We start from the raw sequence: 17,328 nt of genomic DNA, 5'->3' as shown, positions 1-17,328 counted from the left end.
GAGAGGTGAGTTATTTTAGTGTAGGGACCCATTTACTAGAGGTCACCCTGGCAGGGCAGATGGGCTTACAATTACAGTTTGATAAAAGTGTAAAAACCAAGAAACTCATTTTCATGTATCCTTCTATACAGTAGGTGTTTGCAGTAATCTTTTTGGTGGTCTTTTTGTGTTCGCATTTGTATTATAGCCACACCTGCATTTCTTGTTCACATTGTTTGGCAGTGCTGACCAATTTTTTTGTGCATTATATTATATTGTATTATATTATATTGTATTATGTTATATTATGGCCCCTAATTTTACTACAAAAAGCTGGGAAAACTTATTGACTCAAGTATAAGCCGAGGGGGGGAAATGCAGCAGCTACTGGAAAATTTCAAAAAGTAAAATGTTTGGAGTTTTTGGGTGCAGTAGTTGCTGGGGGAGGGGAGGGGGTGTTTTGGTTGTCTGTCTGCCCCTTCCCTGAGCTTGAGGACAGGGTTTTTTTTCCACCCACGTGGAATTCAGCCTGGCTGACTATAGGGGATCTGCAGTGCTCCTATTATCCCCTTCCTAATGGAACAGGAGCACTGCAGATACCCTATATTCAGTAGACCGGGCACTGTCAGACACAGGGATACCTAATGTGTATGTGTTTCACAGTCATTTTCTATTTTTATATGTATTCTAGGGAAAGGAGGGATTGAGAAGTTTTATTAATTTTATTTTTTATTATATTTTTTAAGCTTTTTTTTCACTATTTTATGGGAGATTCTATACATTACTATTGGTACTGGTCATAGACCAGTGCTGAAACATTTGGCTTATACTCGAGTATATACGGTATATTATATTATATTATGTTATAATATATTGTTTTAAGAGGAGATTTCAAAAGAAGAAAACATAGAAGAAGAAAACATAGAAGGATATGGGAATATAAACTCATGATGACCTTCAACACACTCCAAAGGGGGTTAAAACCAGTCACAGGGTTTTATGTCATTTTACAACAACTAGACACTACGTGACTGATCAAAGGAACCATAAACTCAGAGAGCAGTCCCATGAACTGATATAGATGTTTTTTTGAACTGTTTATCTGCATGTACTGCTTTCCATCAATTATGCATCTAACACTCTATTCCTGTATAAATGTGCTTACCTTCAGATATTGTTATACCAGCCTGATGAAGGGACCTTTTCAGTAGTCCCGAAAGCTCGCAACATGTCATAATTTTTTAGTTAGCCATTAAAAAAGGTATCAACTAGAGATGAGCGAGTAGTACTCAATCGAGTAGGTATTCGATCGAATACTACGGTATTCAAAATACTCATACTCGATCGAGTACCACTCGCTATTCGAATGGAAAGGTTCGATGCAGAACCAGCATTGATTGGCTGAATGCTATACAGTCGGCCAATCAACGCTGGTTCTTCTACCTTTAGAAGTCTTCTCCGTGCAGCTTCCCCGCGGCGTCTTCCGGCTCTTCATTCACTCTGCCAGGCATCGGGCCTGGGCAGAGCTGACTGTGCATGTCTGCTTGTAGTGCGGACAGTTGGCTCTGCCCAGGTCCGATGCCTGTCAGAGTGAATGAAGAGCCGGAAGACACCGCAGGGACGCTGCAAGGAGAAGACTTCTCAGAGGATCCAGCCCAACCTCCACTCATGGACTTATGAGTAAGTATAATTTGATCGAACGTTGCCTACCCCTGAAACGAGCATTTTCCCCCCATAGACTATAATAGGGTTCGATATTCAATTCGAGTAGTCGAATATTGAGGGGCTACTCGAAACGAATATCGAACCTCGAACATTTTACTGTTCACTCATCTCTAATATCAACTACTGAAGAGTACTCAATTTTTTTTATATTTCCTATAGCTCAGTAATTGATCCAGGTCCAAATAGACAATTTGTAACTTAGTATATAAGAGATTGTCACAAGTAAGTGATATTGTAATTTAATGTTCTTCATTATTTACTTTAAGGCATATTTTTTTCCCCATGTAGCTGTACATATAAAAAGACTACATTGAACATGAGACACAAAGTTACAAATACAAAAAGCTTGGGCTTCAATGAATAACTGACTAATATAGAAGAGAAAAGATCCTTGAGAACGTAAAATCTACTAATCCGTAAACATCAAACTCTCTCATCCTCATCGCGGGCACATGACAATATTCAGGACGTTCTGGCAATAAATCTCATTGGCAAAATAAAAATATTATTAATGAGATGAGAAACGTGGAACATCTTCTTGGAGCAACTGATGGTATTTACCAGATTTTTGGCACCATCCTTTACAATAGCCATAGATATAATAGTTGATCAGTTGAACACTGTAGGTTATGATAAGTTCCAGTTTTTCCATGTTTTACAATTTTGGTTAACTTTTCATTGCTCTGCTGTATTTTTGATGAGAGATCAAGAACTTCACATCATGACCGTGTCTGGGTCAGCTTTATATATTACGGATCTCTTCAACCAATCTTATTCCAACAGATTTATTCTCCTTGATTTGTCCACTGTTCCTTACTTGGAGGTCATTGGTTTCCTTGCTTTCTTAGTGTTGTATTTGACAACCTTGTTAGCAAACCTTCTACTGATCATCGTGGTGAGTATTAACCCAAAGCTCCAGACTCCCATGTACTTTTTTCTGACTAATCTCTCTCTAATCGACATGTGCTTCTCCACCACCGTGGTCCCTAAACTTTTGATAATAACATTAACCAAAGACAGTAGCATCTCACTGCTAGAATGTGCCGTCCAGATGTACTTTCATTTGGCTCTTGGCTGTACAGAGTGTTTCATACTTGGAGTCATGGCCTACGATAGATTTGCTGCCATCTGTAGACCGCTACACTACAACACCATCATGAGCAGAAAGATGTGTATCTATCTGGCATCTGCGTCATGGACCTTAGGCTTCATCAACTCCATGATACATGTCATTTACACTTTCCAGATGTCCTTCTGTCATTCTCACCAGATCAACCACTTCTTTTGCGAATTACCCCCATTTTTACGAATATCCTGCAGTGACACTTGGCTCCATGAGGTAGCGATGTATATTTCAGCATCGACAATAGCTATTATATCTTTTCTCTTGATTCTTATATCCTACATTCGTATTGTGTCCACCATCTTGAAGGTGAGTTCTCTTGGAAGGTATAAAGCTCTCTCCACATGTAGCTCACACATAATTGTGGTCTCTGTCTACTACGGGACCCTCATGATTATGTATTTGAGACCACGTACCGATTCTTCTTCAGACATTGACAAGTATGTCTCTGTCCTCTACACAACTGTGACACCCATGCTAAATCCCATCATCTACAGTGTGAGAAATAAGGATGTCAAAGGCACCATAACAAATAATCTATTCCAAGGAATTCTCCAAGTAAAATAATTTTTACAGAAAATTTTAATACAATAGCTTTTATAAGTAGAACAACTGAGTAGTGTGAAACTTTTTTGTTCTTCTCTGCACATTTCAGAGTGCAAAAGCTGCCAGGCACTTACTATTCTTTAGAGATGAGCGAGTAGGTATTCGAGTTGGATGCAGAACCAGCACGCTGGTTCCTCTCCTACCTTTAGAAGTCTTCTCCGTGCAGCTTCCCCGCGGCGTCTTCCGGCTCTGAATTCACTCAGCCAGGCATCGGGCCTGGGCAGAGCCGACTGCGCATGTCCACTTGTAGTGCGGGCATGCGCAGTCGGCTCTACCCAGGCCCGATGCCTGGCAGAGTGAATTCAGAGCCAGAAGATGCCGTGGCATTTTTCCCCCATAGACTATAATAGGGTTCGATATTCAATTTGAGTAGTCGAATATTGAGGGGCTACTCGAAACGAATATCGAACCTCGAACATTTTACTGTTCGCTCATCTCTACTATTCTTGTTATGTCTCTCAAATACTGATACTGTCTATAGAAATTCTTCTTAAGGTCTACCAGTACCACCAGAGCAGTAATCCACCTGGTGAGTAGAGATGGGCGAACCTCACAAGATTTGTTTCAATACAAATTCATAAGGTTTGGCCCCCTGACTCGTTTTAGGCTGAACCTGTTTGACAAGAAAATGGAAGTACAGTTATTATACTCTAGAGCCCAGAGTATAATAGTGTTTTGTGGGAGGCAAACCAGATCTTAGGTTAAGTACAAACCCAAAACTTTTGGAGATCTTTCGATGAGTCGAGCAGTAGTTTCCATTAATTTTGCTCATCTACAGCTGTCAGGTTTTTTTGCCATTTGATTCCCAGCTCAACATCCTTTCTGGTGTTTTTGCATGGAAAATATGGCAATTCTACCCATGATAAGTAGGAGATTTTTTTTCTGTTTTTGCAGTCATAGATATCTGCCTTCATTCCTTACTTTGTGACCCAACTTCTTCTCAGAAGTATCACCAAATACCTTTAAGAATGCAGCTTTTTTTTTTTCTAGAATTCCAAGAGTTAAAAAAAAATTTACATTTTTTGGTTGACTTACGCAAGATTTTTTTTTTTTTTTATTGCACTTCACATGTTTTTAAAATGGTAATATAGTTTTTTTAGGGATTTTTGAAATTAAAGATTGCTAAGAAAAATCTGTACTTAGCTTATACTGTATGCAAACATTACAGCTCAATGCTACTTGTAGCGGTTCTTGAAAGTTGGAATAGTAATGTATGTTATATTGTTAATATATATATATATATATATATATATATATATATATATATATATATATATATATAAAATGACATAATTCAGCAAGTGCATGTGGAAATCCACACAGCAGGAGGTACAGGAACAAGTTCAGAAGAACTGGTTAAGAGGGAAATTACTTAATATCTTTGTTTAATGTTACAATGTGTTGTTCTTTAAAAATAAAAAATATATGAAGAATGCAAAAAAAACAATAAACAAAGTAATTTTGAAACTGAAACAAAATGTGAAAAAAAGTTTCATCCAATAAAACAAATATTTTACTCATATTATAATTAAAGCTAATGATATTGACCCATATTATTTATGTTCGTCTGGATCTTGAAAGACTGCAATTCACCCTCCCCATTTGATGATCACACGTAGACACAAATATAATGCTTAGGGGGCCACACGGTGGCTCAGTGGTTAGCACTACTGCCTTGCAGCGCTGGAGTCCTGGTGTTCAAATCCCACCAAGGGCAAAAAACATCTGCAAGGAGTTTGTATGTTCCCCCCGTGTTTGCGTGGATTTCCATCCCATATTCCAAAAAGACATACTGATGGGGGGGGGGGATGTACATTGTGAGCTCTATGTGGGGCTCACAATCTACAAAAAAAACAAAACAAATATAATGCTTAGTATATCACCCTGCTCACTTTATGCCAAAAACAGGTGTGTTTTGCGTAGATGCTTAAAAGGTTTGGACAAACATTTTTAATTTACAGCCTATCACTTGGTTTAGTGGTCCGACTCTCCATCTTTCAGTTCCTCAGAGCCTAGCACAAAAGTGAACCTAGCCTAGGTATGCTTTTTTATTTTATTTTACACCTGTCCTGACAGGGGTGAGTCTCCTATTTTATAGGGGTGAGTCCCTCTGATGCAAAACCCTTTTAACTTGTGATACAAATATAATAATTTACATTGAAACTTTTCCGTAGAAATCTCCCCCTCTTAAAGATCGATTTTTTCCAGTGACTGATTTTTCTCCCATTATACTCCATGCAAGCTACTTCTCTATATGCTGGGCACCCCCTTATCCAACCAAAGACCAATTTTTTAAATCACATTTTTCAGTGGATAATGGCCACATATTGAACTTACACACACTGCAAGATTAATATGGATGCAGCTCTGCACTGCGCCGCATGAATGGATTGCAGCACATAAGAGCAAAAAACCTACAAGGAACATCGGGGAGAAAAGTCACCAATATTGCACTGGAGCCATCATAGTCAATGCAATCTGGCACCGAGGTGCCAAATATACTTACCAACAGTCTCAATACCTTCAGGACAAACTCAGGCACTGGGCTAAAAAGGGGTTTTATGTGTACTCTACACCAAAATGAGTGGCTAGAGAAATTCAAGGATGTTGGCATAAGAAGGAGTTGGACACCCATCCACCATTGATAACAACGTTGAGCTTGCCCATAGACTGGTTTGCTTGGATAGAAGAGTGACAGTAGATTATGTGGCATAGAAATGCCATGAAGGCAAATATTCCTGATGAAGAGGAGAAGAAGGTAGTGCATTTGCGGATCACAGCTCAATCTAAAAAAAAATTATATAATCAAATTTTATTCAAATTTTTCAAATAGAACAGAAAAAAAAGAAAACATGAGCAGTGCACACAAACAGATGGTGCAATGGCACGCAGGCCACAGCTGTAAACAAGAGGACAGGGGTAAGTTCCCATCCAGCACTATGGATTATAACCTAAAAATAAAGGGATGGAAGGCTCAGAGGTATGGGACCAGAAAGAGCAACATCAAAAAGGGTGTAGGGGGCAAACCAACAGGCAGGGGAAACATACAGCGGAAACTTCAGTCAGGGAAAAACGTATGGGAAAGGAAGGGGAGGGCAACAGAGGGAAGGGAGAATGACCAGCAACCTCCATAAAAAGAAAGGGGGAACAGGGATAGCAAAGTAGCACTGTATTTGTGTGTTGACTTAAGAGAAGTAAGAACCACCAGAGCCACCAGAGGGCATCAAATTTGGAGGGGTAAGGGGAATCCTCTTCCACCAAGGCCTCCATTCTCCTTATTAAGATAAACTCCTGTAGAAATTCAACCAGGGAGGGCACAGCAGTGCTCCGCCACTGCACGGGAATGACGGTACTGGCAGCCATGAGGAAGTGTCTCAGGAGGTCCTTCTTCACAGCAGAAATCCTACCTGGGATTATTGAAAGTAGAACCAATTGGGGAATTGCTACAACGGAACGACCACACTCCTTAGCGTACAGATCGAACACAGCATCCCAGAAAGGCCTGATAATGTCACACCTAACACCAGATGTGCTATAGGGTCCCTTTTTCAGTACCACAGTGCCAACATCAGTCAGTCACAGCAGGATAGATTCCTCTAGGGAGGAAATTAGGGCATTGGTACCACCGAGACAGAATTTTGAATTTCTTTTCTTGAACACTGCAAGGCAAGCTTATGTACAAACAGGAATGACCTATCCCAGTTGGTGGAGAGGAGGCCAGCATGAAGTCCCAACTCCCAGGGACCAGTATGAGAAGGAGACCCATACGTAGCATCCTGGAGTAGAATACTGTAGAAGATCGAGAGTGCATGTGGGGGATAGTCAGCATGGGAAAGGATGGATTCCAGGTCAGTGATATGAGAGGAGAGAAAAGGGGGCAAAGAGAATTTACGAAGGAAGACCATAATTAAAGATAAGTAAAGGTCCAGATGAAGAAGCACACAGTTGAGACAACAGAAGGAGGCGGGATCCCCAATCTGTCTAAGTCTAACATCATCGCTACTTTGCCAGCAAAGAAGTCTATCCGCAGAACAACCCATGGGGAACAGGGTATTACAAAAGAGGGATTACTAAGGGGGCCAGGGACTCTAGCCACTTTCCCGCCAGAGCACACCACTTCCCAGGTCCTGAAAAAGTGTGAAGAGAGGAATGAATGTCTGGCGGATCCCGGGTGAAAATGAGCAGAGAGGGAGGGTGTTAGGACTGTGCGGCAACTGCGGCCGAGGGGTCGGGTCGCTGCCCGTCCCTCTGCGGTAGCGTATTGCCGCCTGTCACTCCCTCCTCGTGACGGCAGTCAGGTTTAGCAAGGGTTAAACCCTCTTGCAGCCGGAGGGTGTGGTCAGGCTGTGACTGACAGTCGTGTCGACCAATCACCTCCGCCTTGGGCAGCTGGCTTGGCCGAAAGTGGACCGCCCTTTCCCTTTATAAAGAGGGAGGTTGCTCAGCCCACTGCCCTAATGTCAATTCTCAAATGCACTGTGTGTGCTCAGGCTAGCTAGCTAGCTAGAAATTCTTATAGGCAGAAATTGTAGTTTGGGGTAGAACTCTACTTCCTAAAAAAGGAAAGAAAACTTTATTTGTTAGCTGCTTGATGTGCATCAGGAAGCCACTGTGTGCACACTAGCTTATTGTGGACAGTCTAGCACCAAAGTGCTATCTAGACTGAGTCCTTGTGCGGCTGCTCTGACCTGCACAGGCCGCTGTGATAGTACAGAGCGAACTAGGGTGTGTAGAGGGCTGGCAGTGGCGTCTAACTGCAGACCCTGTTCACACCAGTGCGCTTCTGTGGTCCAGAGCCCAGCGGGCTCCTTTGGGTTTCCTTTGTTTGTTTTTTTTAATAAACCCAGCAATCCATAACAGAGGGGAATTGAAATCAAGTCGGCCTCAACAGCAACTCATTGCTTGTCCACGCCACAGTAGCGCCTAAAATATTTTTATTACAGGAAGGACAAAGTGTACTTAAAAATAGGGGGATTATGTAAAAAAAAATGCTGCATCTGTCTTTTCTGAAAATGAAATAAAACTTATACTACCAGAGTTTGGATCATTTTACATAGACTTCTTTGTACTAAATCCTACATCTAACAATTTTACATCTAACAATATGCACACAAAAAAACTTCATATACATTAGGCATATTATTATTATTATTATTATTATTATTATTATTATTATTATTATTATTTTGTACATAATAATAAATTATTAATAATAATAATAATAATAATAATAACAACAATTTTAGCAGTATTATTATTATTATTATTATTATTATTATTATTATTATTATTATCATCATCTATAAACTATGTAATTTTTGCAAATATTGATTGTGGAATCTAGTTACTTATTACTATTATTGAAAAATCTAAGCTTCATCTAGATCAAAAAAGTAAACTTTTTTTTAAAGAAGATAGTAGTTGTGTTAATTGATCATTTGATAATTGTGCCAGGATAATTTCTGAAACCTTCTTTGTCTTCCGGGATCAATCAGGATCTGGTTATGATATTATATAAGGCTGAGCACTGCAGGTCTCAGGTTTGCTCCAGTCTACAGGAGCTCATCCATCATTGTACATCTACTTGTGCAAGCAACAAGGACCTCGCCTGACCTGGGCACCCAATGAGCCCTCCAAAGAAGGACTCCAAAAATGTAACTCACCATGCAACAGAAAATACGTCATAGATCACACAATCCTGATAACTAAGCAGATGAGACAGTAATATTAGATCTACAGAAATATAGAGGATACGGTAAGTTCAGCAGTCGCCTCACTTTACGACGCCCAATAGTCACAGCCTGTATTTTTATTGTGTGTGTATTTGAATGATTTTATCTTCATATAACGTAAGTTTTATTCTGTTGGATTAATCTGATGATTATTATTACAAGTATTATTGTTATTACATGTTTCGATAATATTAATAATCTTACTGCAATTTTATGGATTTCTATGGCGCCATCTCATTCTGTAGTGCTGTACATGGTAAAATATAGAAATACAGGTAATACATTTACACACGTAAAACATTGTTGGCCACAATGATATCTTTAGGTTAATGCACAGTGGATTTCTTCCATACTATACAGCTAAGATGGTCTGATATGACATAGAATTACATGTATCAGCTAAATATTATAATATTAAAAAATATTATTTTATATTAATTTACTGCTTTAACCCCTTGTTGTAATTTCATTGGATTTTCCTGTCCTAATTGCTAATCTGCAAAAGGACATAACAAGTCAATGCATATCCCCCAGAAAAATGGTGCGGGCTATAATCTCTCACCCCCTCACTAACTCCCACACTCACTGTATAGTTAGCAGGATGAATAAAGCCATCAGTGCCAGGATTACTAAAGCTGTGTTCCATGTAATACTTGCGCATATTCACACTGGAGCCAGGCTCTCCATCGGTTGAGTCCCCCGACTGAGTCAGGCCGCTACAACAGCGGTTCACACGAAGACCAGCATTGACTTTAATAGGGTCTGCTGGATGTCCACTATTTCCAAACTGAAAGTGGCGGATAAAAAAAGTCCTCAGAATTTTTTCAGTGGTTTCCGCAATGGAGACTCCAGCACAGATGTGAACCCAGCCTTAACCTACATTTACACAATTGAGTTGCACTCCTGAAATTTGGTCCATGTGAGTGCTGAATTTATTGGCATGAAGAGTGTTCAGGGAGGGGGGACTCCTAGTATTATAGTTATCTATGGTGCTAGAGGTCTCCACTTCCCAGAAAGATACTGTCCCATTTAGTGTCACGGTAGGAGTCAGGAGCACCAAGAAGTGTAGTCATCTATAATGCTAGGAGTCACTCTCACTTCACACCGTTCAAGCCAGGAAACCCAATACTCACACAGACCAAGTTTTATGGGTGAAACTAAGTCATGTGAATCTAGGCTTAGTTCACACTACCTTAGTTTTTAGATCCATTGTTCTGATCTGCTATAGGACTTTACCTTTCATTTAAAACAATAACATACAGAATAGAATAACTCCATCTTTGCTTCAACATCAGAATGAACAATGATGGATGCAAATGGAAAGTGCTGAGTTTGTATCCCAAATTCAGTCAGTTCTTCAGATCATTATTGTCTTTATTATTCTCTTAGGAGGGATCAGGACAATAGCATTGTGTTCCCAGCCTAAGAGCTTTGACTGTAGTTCCGTGACCTCCATTGATTCCCCAATGATGCAGTCACAGCGCACTGAAGATTTGCGATTGCCACAATGGTTAGTAAGTATAGCAGATTTATAAACAACTTTCAGAAGTACCCAGCTTCACACGGGTATATTCACTTTTTGTATGTGTAGTGGCCCTATATGTTTTGCACTGGTCTAAGTTGTAAATGGTTTGTGTGAGTGTCCATAAGCATCATGTGACCATGTGTATCTTATTCTTATTCTTCTTATGGTAGAGTTGGAAGGGATCTCAAGGGCCATCGGGTCCAACCCCCTGCGAGTGCAGGTTTTCCTAAATCATCCCAGCTATATGTTTATCCAGATTCCGCTTGAAGATTTCCATTGATGGAGCGCCCACCACCTCCCGTGGCAGCCTATTCCACTCTCTCACTACCCTCACTGTCAGAAAGTTTTTCCTAATGTCTAATCTGTATCTCTTTCCCTTTAGTTTCATCCCATTGCTTCTTGTACTTCCTTGTGCTAATGAGAATAGGGGAGATCCCTCTGCACTGTGACTACCTTTCAGATATTTGTAGACTGCTATTAAATCTCCCCTCAGCCTTCTCTTCTGCAAACTAAACAATCCCAGTTCTTTTAGCCGCTCCTCATAGGACATGGTTTGCAGACCTTCCACCATTTTGGTTGCTCTTCTCTGGACTTGCTCCAATATATCGATGTCTTTCTTGAATTGAGGCGCCCAGAACTGTACACAGTATTCCAGGTATGGTCTGACCAGGGAAGAGTAGAGCGGAATAATGACCTCTCTTGATCTAGATTCAATGCTTGTCTTAATACATCCCAGAATTTTATTAGCCTTTTTTGCAGCAGCACCGCACTGTTGGCTCATGTTGAATTTGTGATCTACTATTATGCCCAAGTCCTTTTCCCCTATGCTATCACTTAGTTCTATTCCTCCCATACTATATTTGTTTTTTACATTTCTGTTACCCAGATGTAGAACTTTGCATTTGTCCCTGTTAAATACCATTTTGTTCGCCTCAGCCCATTGTTCCAGTGTGTCTAAGTCCTTTTGAATACACTCTCTCTCCTCTCTAGTGTTGGCTATTCCTCCTATCTTCGTATCATCTGCAAATTTTATGAGTTCCCCAATAATTCCACCGTCCAGATAATTTATAAAGACATTAAAAAGTACTGGGCCCAGAACAGAGCCCTGCGGCACCCCGCTTTTGACTTTCTTCCAGTTCGATGTGTAGCCATTTAGTATTACTCGTTGTGCCCGATCATTAAGCCAGTTGTGAATCCACCTAACTGATTTTTTGTCAAAGCCATACTTAACCTTCTTATTGAAAAAATGATTATGTGATACTTTATCAAATGCCTTACTGAAGTCAAGATATACTATGTCCACGGCATTCCCTTGGTCCAACCATTCAGTGATTTTGTTGTAGAAGGAAATCAGGTTAGTCTGACAAGATTTATTGGTCATAAAGCCGTGCTGGCTCTGGTTAATTAATGCCTTCCCATCCAGGTACCGAAGTAAATGTTCCTTGACAATTTGCTCAAAGATTTTTCCTGCTATCGAGGTCAGACTTACCGGCCTGTAATTTCCTGGATCGTCCCTTTTCCCCTTTTTGTAGATGGGGACAACATTTGCCCTTTTCCAATCTAAAGGGACCACTCCTGTTTCCCATGACTTACCGAAGATTATAGCAAGGGGTTCTGTTATTTCCTCTGCTATCTCTTTCAGGACTCTAGGGTGTAAATCATCTGGTCCTGGGGACTTGGTTTCCTGTAACTTGGCTAAGTGCTCTCTTACCAGACCTTTGCTTATAGTCAGCTTGGAGTCCTCCTTCCCCTCATCTCCATCACCATTAATGTCGATATTTCCATTAGTTTCTTGGGAGAAGACGGATACAAAATATGAATTTAGTAGCTCCACCTGCTGTTCCACCATGTTAACTGTTTCTCCTTTGTCATTCTTCAGGACTCCAATGGTCTCCTTCACTTTTCTTTTGCTTTTAACATATCCCCAAAATCCTTTTACCTTACTCTTTGCCTCTTTTGCAAGCTTCAATTCGTGTTCAGCCTTAGCTCCTTTGATGCTTGTCTTGCAGAGTCTGCAGACTGCTGTGTACTCTTCCTTAGGTATAGTTCCCCTCTTCCACTTTTTGTATGTTTCCTTTTTCCTTTTTAGCAGGTTATGTAATTTTTTTGGTCATCCATCCTGATATTTTTAGGTGCTTCCCATTTTTCTTCCTTCTAGGTATTGTTAGTTCCTGTGCTTTAATGATTTCCCTACGGAAGATTTCCCACCCTTCATGTGCATTTTTGTGCTTAAGAATTTTGCACCATGGAATTCTGCTAACCCTTGCCTTCAGGCTCTTGAAGTCTGCCTTGCTAAAGTCGAGCCTTGAAGTCTGTGTCTTCTCAGGTCTTCTTCTTCTTGCAACCCCAAACTCAAGTATAGCATGATCGCTGAATCCCAGTGTCCCTGCTACCCGTAGTCCCTTAACCATGTGCTCTTTGTTGGTTAGGACTAGGTCCAAAATGGATGTTCCTCTCGTGTTTTCTTCTACTAGCTGGGCAATGAAGTTGTCTGCTAGAGAGGATAAAAATTTGATGGAGCCTTTACTCTTGGCTGTGTGGGTTTCCCAATGAATGTCAGGGTAATTGAAGTCTCCCATGATCACTATTTCATGTTTCTTTGAGAGCGTGGTCATTTGCTGTGAAAAAATCTCATCCATGTCTTCTGTCTGTCCTGGTGGTCTGTAATAAACACCTAGTATGATGTCCTTATCATTGTTTTCCCTTGAATTACTACCCAAATAATTTCCAGTAGATTATCATTCTGTAAAACTGTAATTTCTGTGGAGATGTGTTCTTTTTTTTAACATACAATGCAACTCCACCCCCTCTTTTATTAGTTCTATTCTTTTTGAATAAGTTGTATCCTTCCATCTGTATGTCCCAATCATGCATGTATCTCAGTGAAAAACTTGCAATTGGTTGTTATGGAAACCTGGAGTAAATCTGTGTGTATGTGACCTTGTGTAACAGTGTCATTGAAAGTGCCCTGCTCCTTTAAAGCTGACCTACAGCAGTGAAGAAAAATGGCTGGGTTGTTACAGAAACCTGGAGTAAAACTGTGTGTATGTGACCTTGTGTAACAGTGTCATCCACAGTGTCCTTCCCCTTTAAAGCTAACCTACAGCAGTAAAGAAATATCGCTGGGTTGTTATGGAAAAATGGAGTAAAGCTGTGTGTATGTAGAGACTAAGCATCTGCGAGCCTCTATTGGTTGATAAGGGACATGTGACCATGTGTATGGCAGTTGGAATATGAGTGAAAGACTTGCAGGCTTCTATTGGCCAATGCAGGTAATTGTTTTGGGAAAATTTTATCTCAGGAATGGTATGTCCAAGAGAACTGAGACCGGTCTAAAACCTTCCCGGACACCTAATGTACCCGGGTGCCAAATTTGCAAGCAGGAATGGTAACCCGGGATAAATTTCAGACTAAGTGAGAAAAATAGATTACAGCTTATCCACCTCTGCTGTTCTAAATATGAGAGTCTCACTTTTTTTTTCTGACTGGACTGGTGCCTACGGTCCTGTATTGCTGATTTATGACCATGTGATATTTCAGTTTTTATTTTTTAATACATTTGCAAAAATATCTACATTTTGGGTGTTTATCTGTCAAGATGGGGCTGAGTGTACAATAATGAGAAATAAAATGAACTTTTAGCAAATGGCTGCAATGAAGCAAAGAGTGAAAAATTTAAAAGGGTCTGAATACTTTCCGTACTCACTGTAAGAGATCGTCACAAGTCTGTGGTATTGTAATTCAATGTTCTTCATTATTTACTTTAAGGCATCATTGTTCCATGGAGTTACACATATAAAGGTAACTACATATAACATGAGACAAAAAGTTACAATTTCAGTGAATGACCTTGAAGATTCTTAAACATGAAACTCTCTCATCCTCATAGCGTTCGCATGACAATATTCAGGACAAAAGATCTCATTGGCACGAGATGAGATGAAGTGAATAAAAAACAAGGAAAATCTTCTTGGTATTTACCATATTTTTGGGGCCATCTTTTATTCTCACCATAGATATAGTAGTTGATCATATGAAAGAATCATTATGGGATACAACACCACTGTAGGTTACGATAAGTTGCAGTGCGTCACTGCCCATTGATTTATTAGTAAATGGTTTTGGCCACGTTTTACAATTTTGGTAAAATTTTCATTGCTCTGCTGTATTTTTGATGAGAGGTCGACAACTTCATGTCATGACCATGTCCGGGTCAGCTTTATATATTACAGAACTGTCCAACCAATCTTATTCCAACAGATTTATTCTCCTTGGTTTGTCCACCGTTCCTTACTTGGAGGTCATTGGCTTCCTTGCTTTCTTAGTGTTGTATTTGGTAACCTTGTTAGCAAACCTTCTACTGATCATCGTGGTGAGTATTAATCCAAAGCTCCAGACTCCCATGTACTTTTTTCTGACTAATCTCTCTCTAATCGACATGTGCTTCTCTACCACGGTGGTCCCTAAACTCTTGATGATAACAATAACCAAAGATAGTAGCATCTCACTGCTAGAATGTGCCGTCCAGATGTACTTTCATTTGGCTCTTGGTTGTACGGAGTGTTTCCTACTTGCCGTCATGGCATTTGATAGATTTGCTGCCATCTGTAGACCATTACACTACAACACCATCATGAGCAGGATGGTGTGTATCTATTTGGCCGCTGCGTCATGGACCTTAGGCTTCATCAACTCCTTGATACATGTGATCTACACTTTCCAGATGTCCTTCTGTCGGTCTCACCAGATCAATCATTTCTTTTGCGAATTGCCCCCATTTTTACGAATCTCCTGCAGTGACACTTGGCTACATGAGATAGCGATGTATATTTCGGCTACAATCATAGCTATTCTATCTTTTTTCTTGATACTTATATCCTATATTCATATTGTGTCCACCATCTTGAAGGTGAGTTCTCATGGAAGGTATAAAGCTCTCTCCACATGTAGCTCACACATAATTGTGGTCTCTGTCTACTACGGGACCCTCATGATTATGTATTTGCGACCACGTACCAGTTCTTCTTCAGACATTGACAAGTATATCTCTGTCCTCTACACAACTGTGACACCCATGCTAAATCCCATCATCTACAGTGTGAGAAATAAGGATGTCAAAGGCACCATAACAAATAATCTATTCCAAGGAATTCTCCAAGTAAAATAATTTTTTACAGAAAACCTTAATGCAATGGCTGGTGGTTTGAGAATCCTTAAACTGTTCTGCCCTACTATGCACAGTCCAGAGCAAAAATGAGAGATGTGTAGAGAATGTTTTGCCAATTCCGGATGGTAGCTGTGATAATGCCATAAACCAATATGATCTGTCAGTTTTGTGTACATGTCTGTATGTAAGGAGCCCGATGGATTCCAAAAAATGGAGGTGTCTAGAAAATGTTGATTGGTGTGATTGTTGAATTCTAACTCCGACCATATATTTCAGTATGAAAATGGTGGACACCTGGCAAACACCATTATAGTCAATGGAGTCCACCAATGCCCATGTGTAGCCGCTGTTTTAGTCTGTTAAGTCCATCTCCTTGTCGTTCAGATCTCCCGCCAGACATGAATTACGGAGAGACAAGGGCAGATCTTGACCTAGCCGAAGTATGATTTTGCAACAGTTAAACAAGAGTAAAATAAAAAAAATGCTCACTTACATTGGAAAAAAAAATCTCCACCCTCTCCAACCTTTAACAGGACTACTTCCCCTTTTTCAAAGGTGAAAGAGTAGAGGATACACAACGGTCCAGAGGGCAAGTCTACCAGATATGAAGGTGTTGCAACCTCGGAAACAAGTGGCCAGGACTGTAGGGTATTGTGTGATCTAGAGGGAACTAGATAGGTCCTATGGTGGATTATTGAAGATGACTCCATTAAAACCATTCCTGAGAGGTGATAAGCAAGGGGCAGTCCAGTGGCATCTCACCGTCCTCCTTTAGTAATCCAGATTGTTTGATTTGTATAATAGCATGACTTATAACACTATGTGATCCTATATAATGTCTTGTAATATATTTATGACAACAGGTATATTATAACCAGGTCTTGTCTTATAGTGAGGGATAGAATCAGGGACATTCAATTTATATAGGAGACGTCTCTTTTCATTCCTGAATTTCTAGTCCACTTTTTAGCATGGCATACATTATGAGCAGTGCCCATTCATATGGAGCTAATATTTTAAGAAATGATTACAACATGTCATGGGAAGCCACTTGTAGCGGATTTAATATGATATTAGCAAAGCGTCAATAAAAATGCTGTATTTTTCTATATTTGAGTGATACGTCTTGTATTTTCAATGCTGTATTAATGCTTGCACCAATCGCGGCTGTTAACCCTTTAAACGCCACGGTCAAAAGAGCCCCTCACTGAAAAGAGACTTACCCTCACTGCCGGCACAATAGACATCCCTATTACTTTTATTAGACTTGCACTATGGAGTTTCTTAACACACAGCTTTACTAACCCTATGATATTGAGGGGGCATTTATTTATATTGAGTTGTCACATCCCATTTTCAGTTGTGGGGTATATTTTGGGTGTACATTGATAGGGGTGCACTGAAGTCATGGCACCACCTGAGAATGCTAACATGGTACCCTCTATTGTTATCCTTAAAAGGGTATTTCCCA

The 17,328-nt window shown here is 40.1% G+C and overlaps 2 protein-coding genes across 2 annotated transcripts; both read left to right on the top strand.

The window, feature by feature from the left end:
- Positions 1–2,425: 2,425 nt before the first annotated feature.
- On the top strand, positions 2,426–3,394 carry LOC142214594 (olfactory receptor 10A7-like). Its single transcript, XM_075283536.1, has one exon. It carries the CDS (start codon positions 2,426–2,428, stop codon positions 3,392–3,394), a length of 969 nt encoding a protein of 322 aa, XP_075139637.1.
- An 11,500-nt stretch (positions 3,395–14,894) lies between these two features.
- On the top strand, positions 14,895–15,857 carry LOC142214593 (olfactory receptor 5AR1-like). The gene has a single exon (XM_075283535.1). It carries the CDS (start codon positions 14,895–14,897, stop codon positions 15,855–15,857), a length of 963 nt encoding a protein of 320 aa, XP_075139636.1.
- The last annotated feature ends 1,471 nt before the right edge of the window (positions 15,858–17,328 follow it).

Source organism: Leptodactylus fuscus, chromosome 7, assembly GCF_031893055.1.
Source record: "Leptodactylus fuscus isolate aLepFus1 chromosome 7, aLepFus1.hap2, whole genome shotgun sequence".
In the NCBI taxonomy this organism is placed as follows: domain Eukaryota; kingdom Metazoa; phylum Chordata; class Amphibia; order Anura; family Leptodactylidae; genus Leptodactylus; species Leptodactylus fuscus.
This window is presented reverse-complemented; position numbering and strand designations above follow the sequence as displayed.

What these genes read in the sequence shown, in the direction of transcription:
- LOC142214594 (XM_075283536.1), top strand. Translation starts at nt 2,426, where the DNA reads ATGACCGTGTCTGGGTCAGCTTTATATATTACGGATCTCTTCAACCAA.
- LOC142214593 (XM_075283535.1), top strand. Translation starts at nt 14,895, where the DNA reads ATGTCCGGGTCAGCTTTATATATTACAGAACTGTCCAACCAATCTTAT.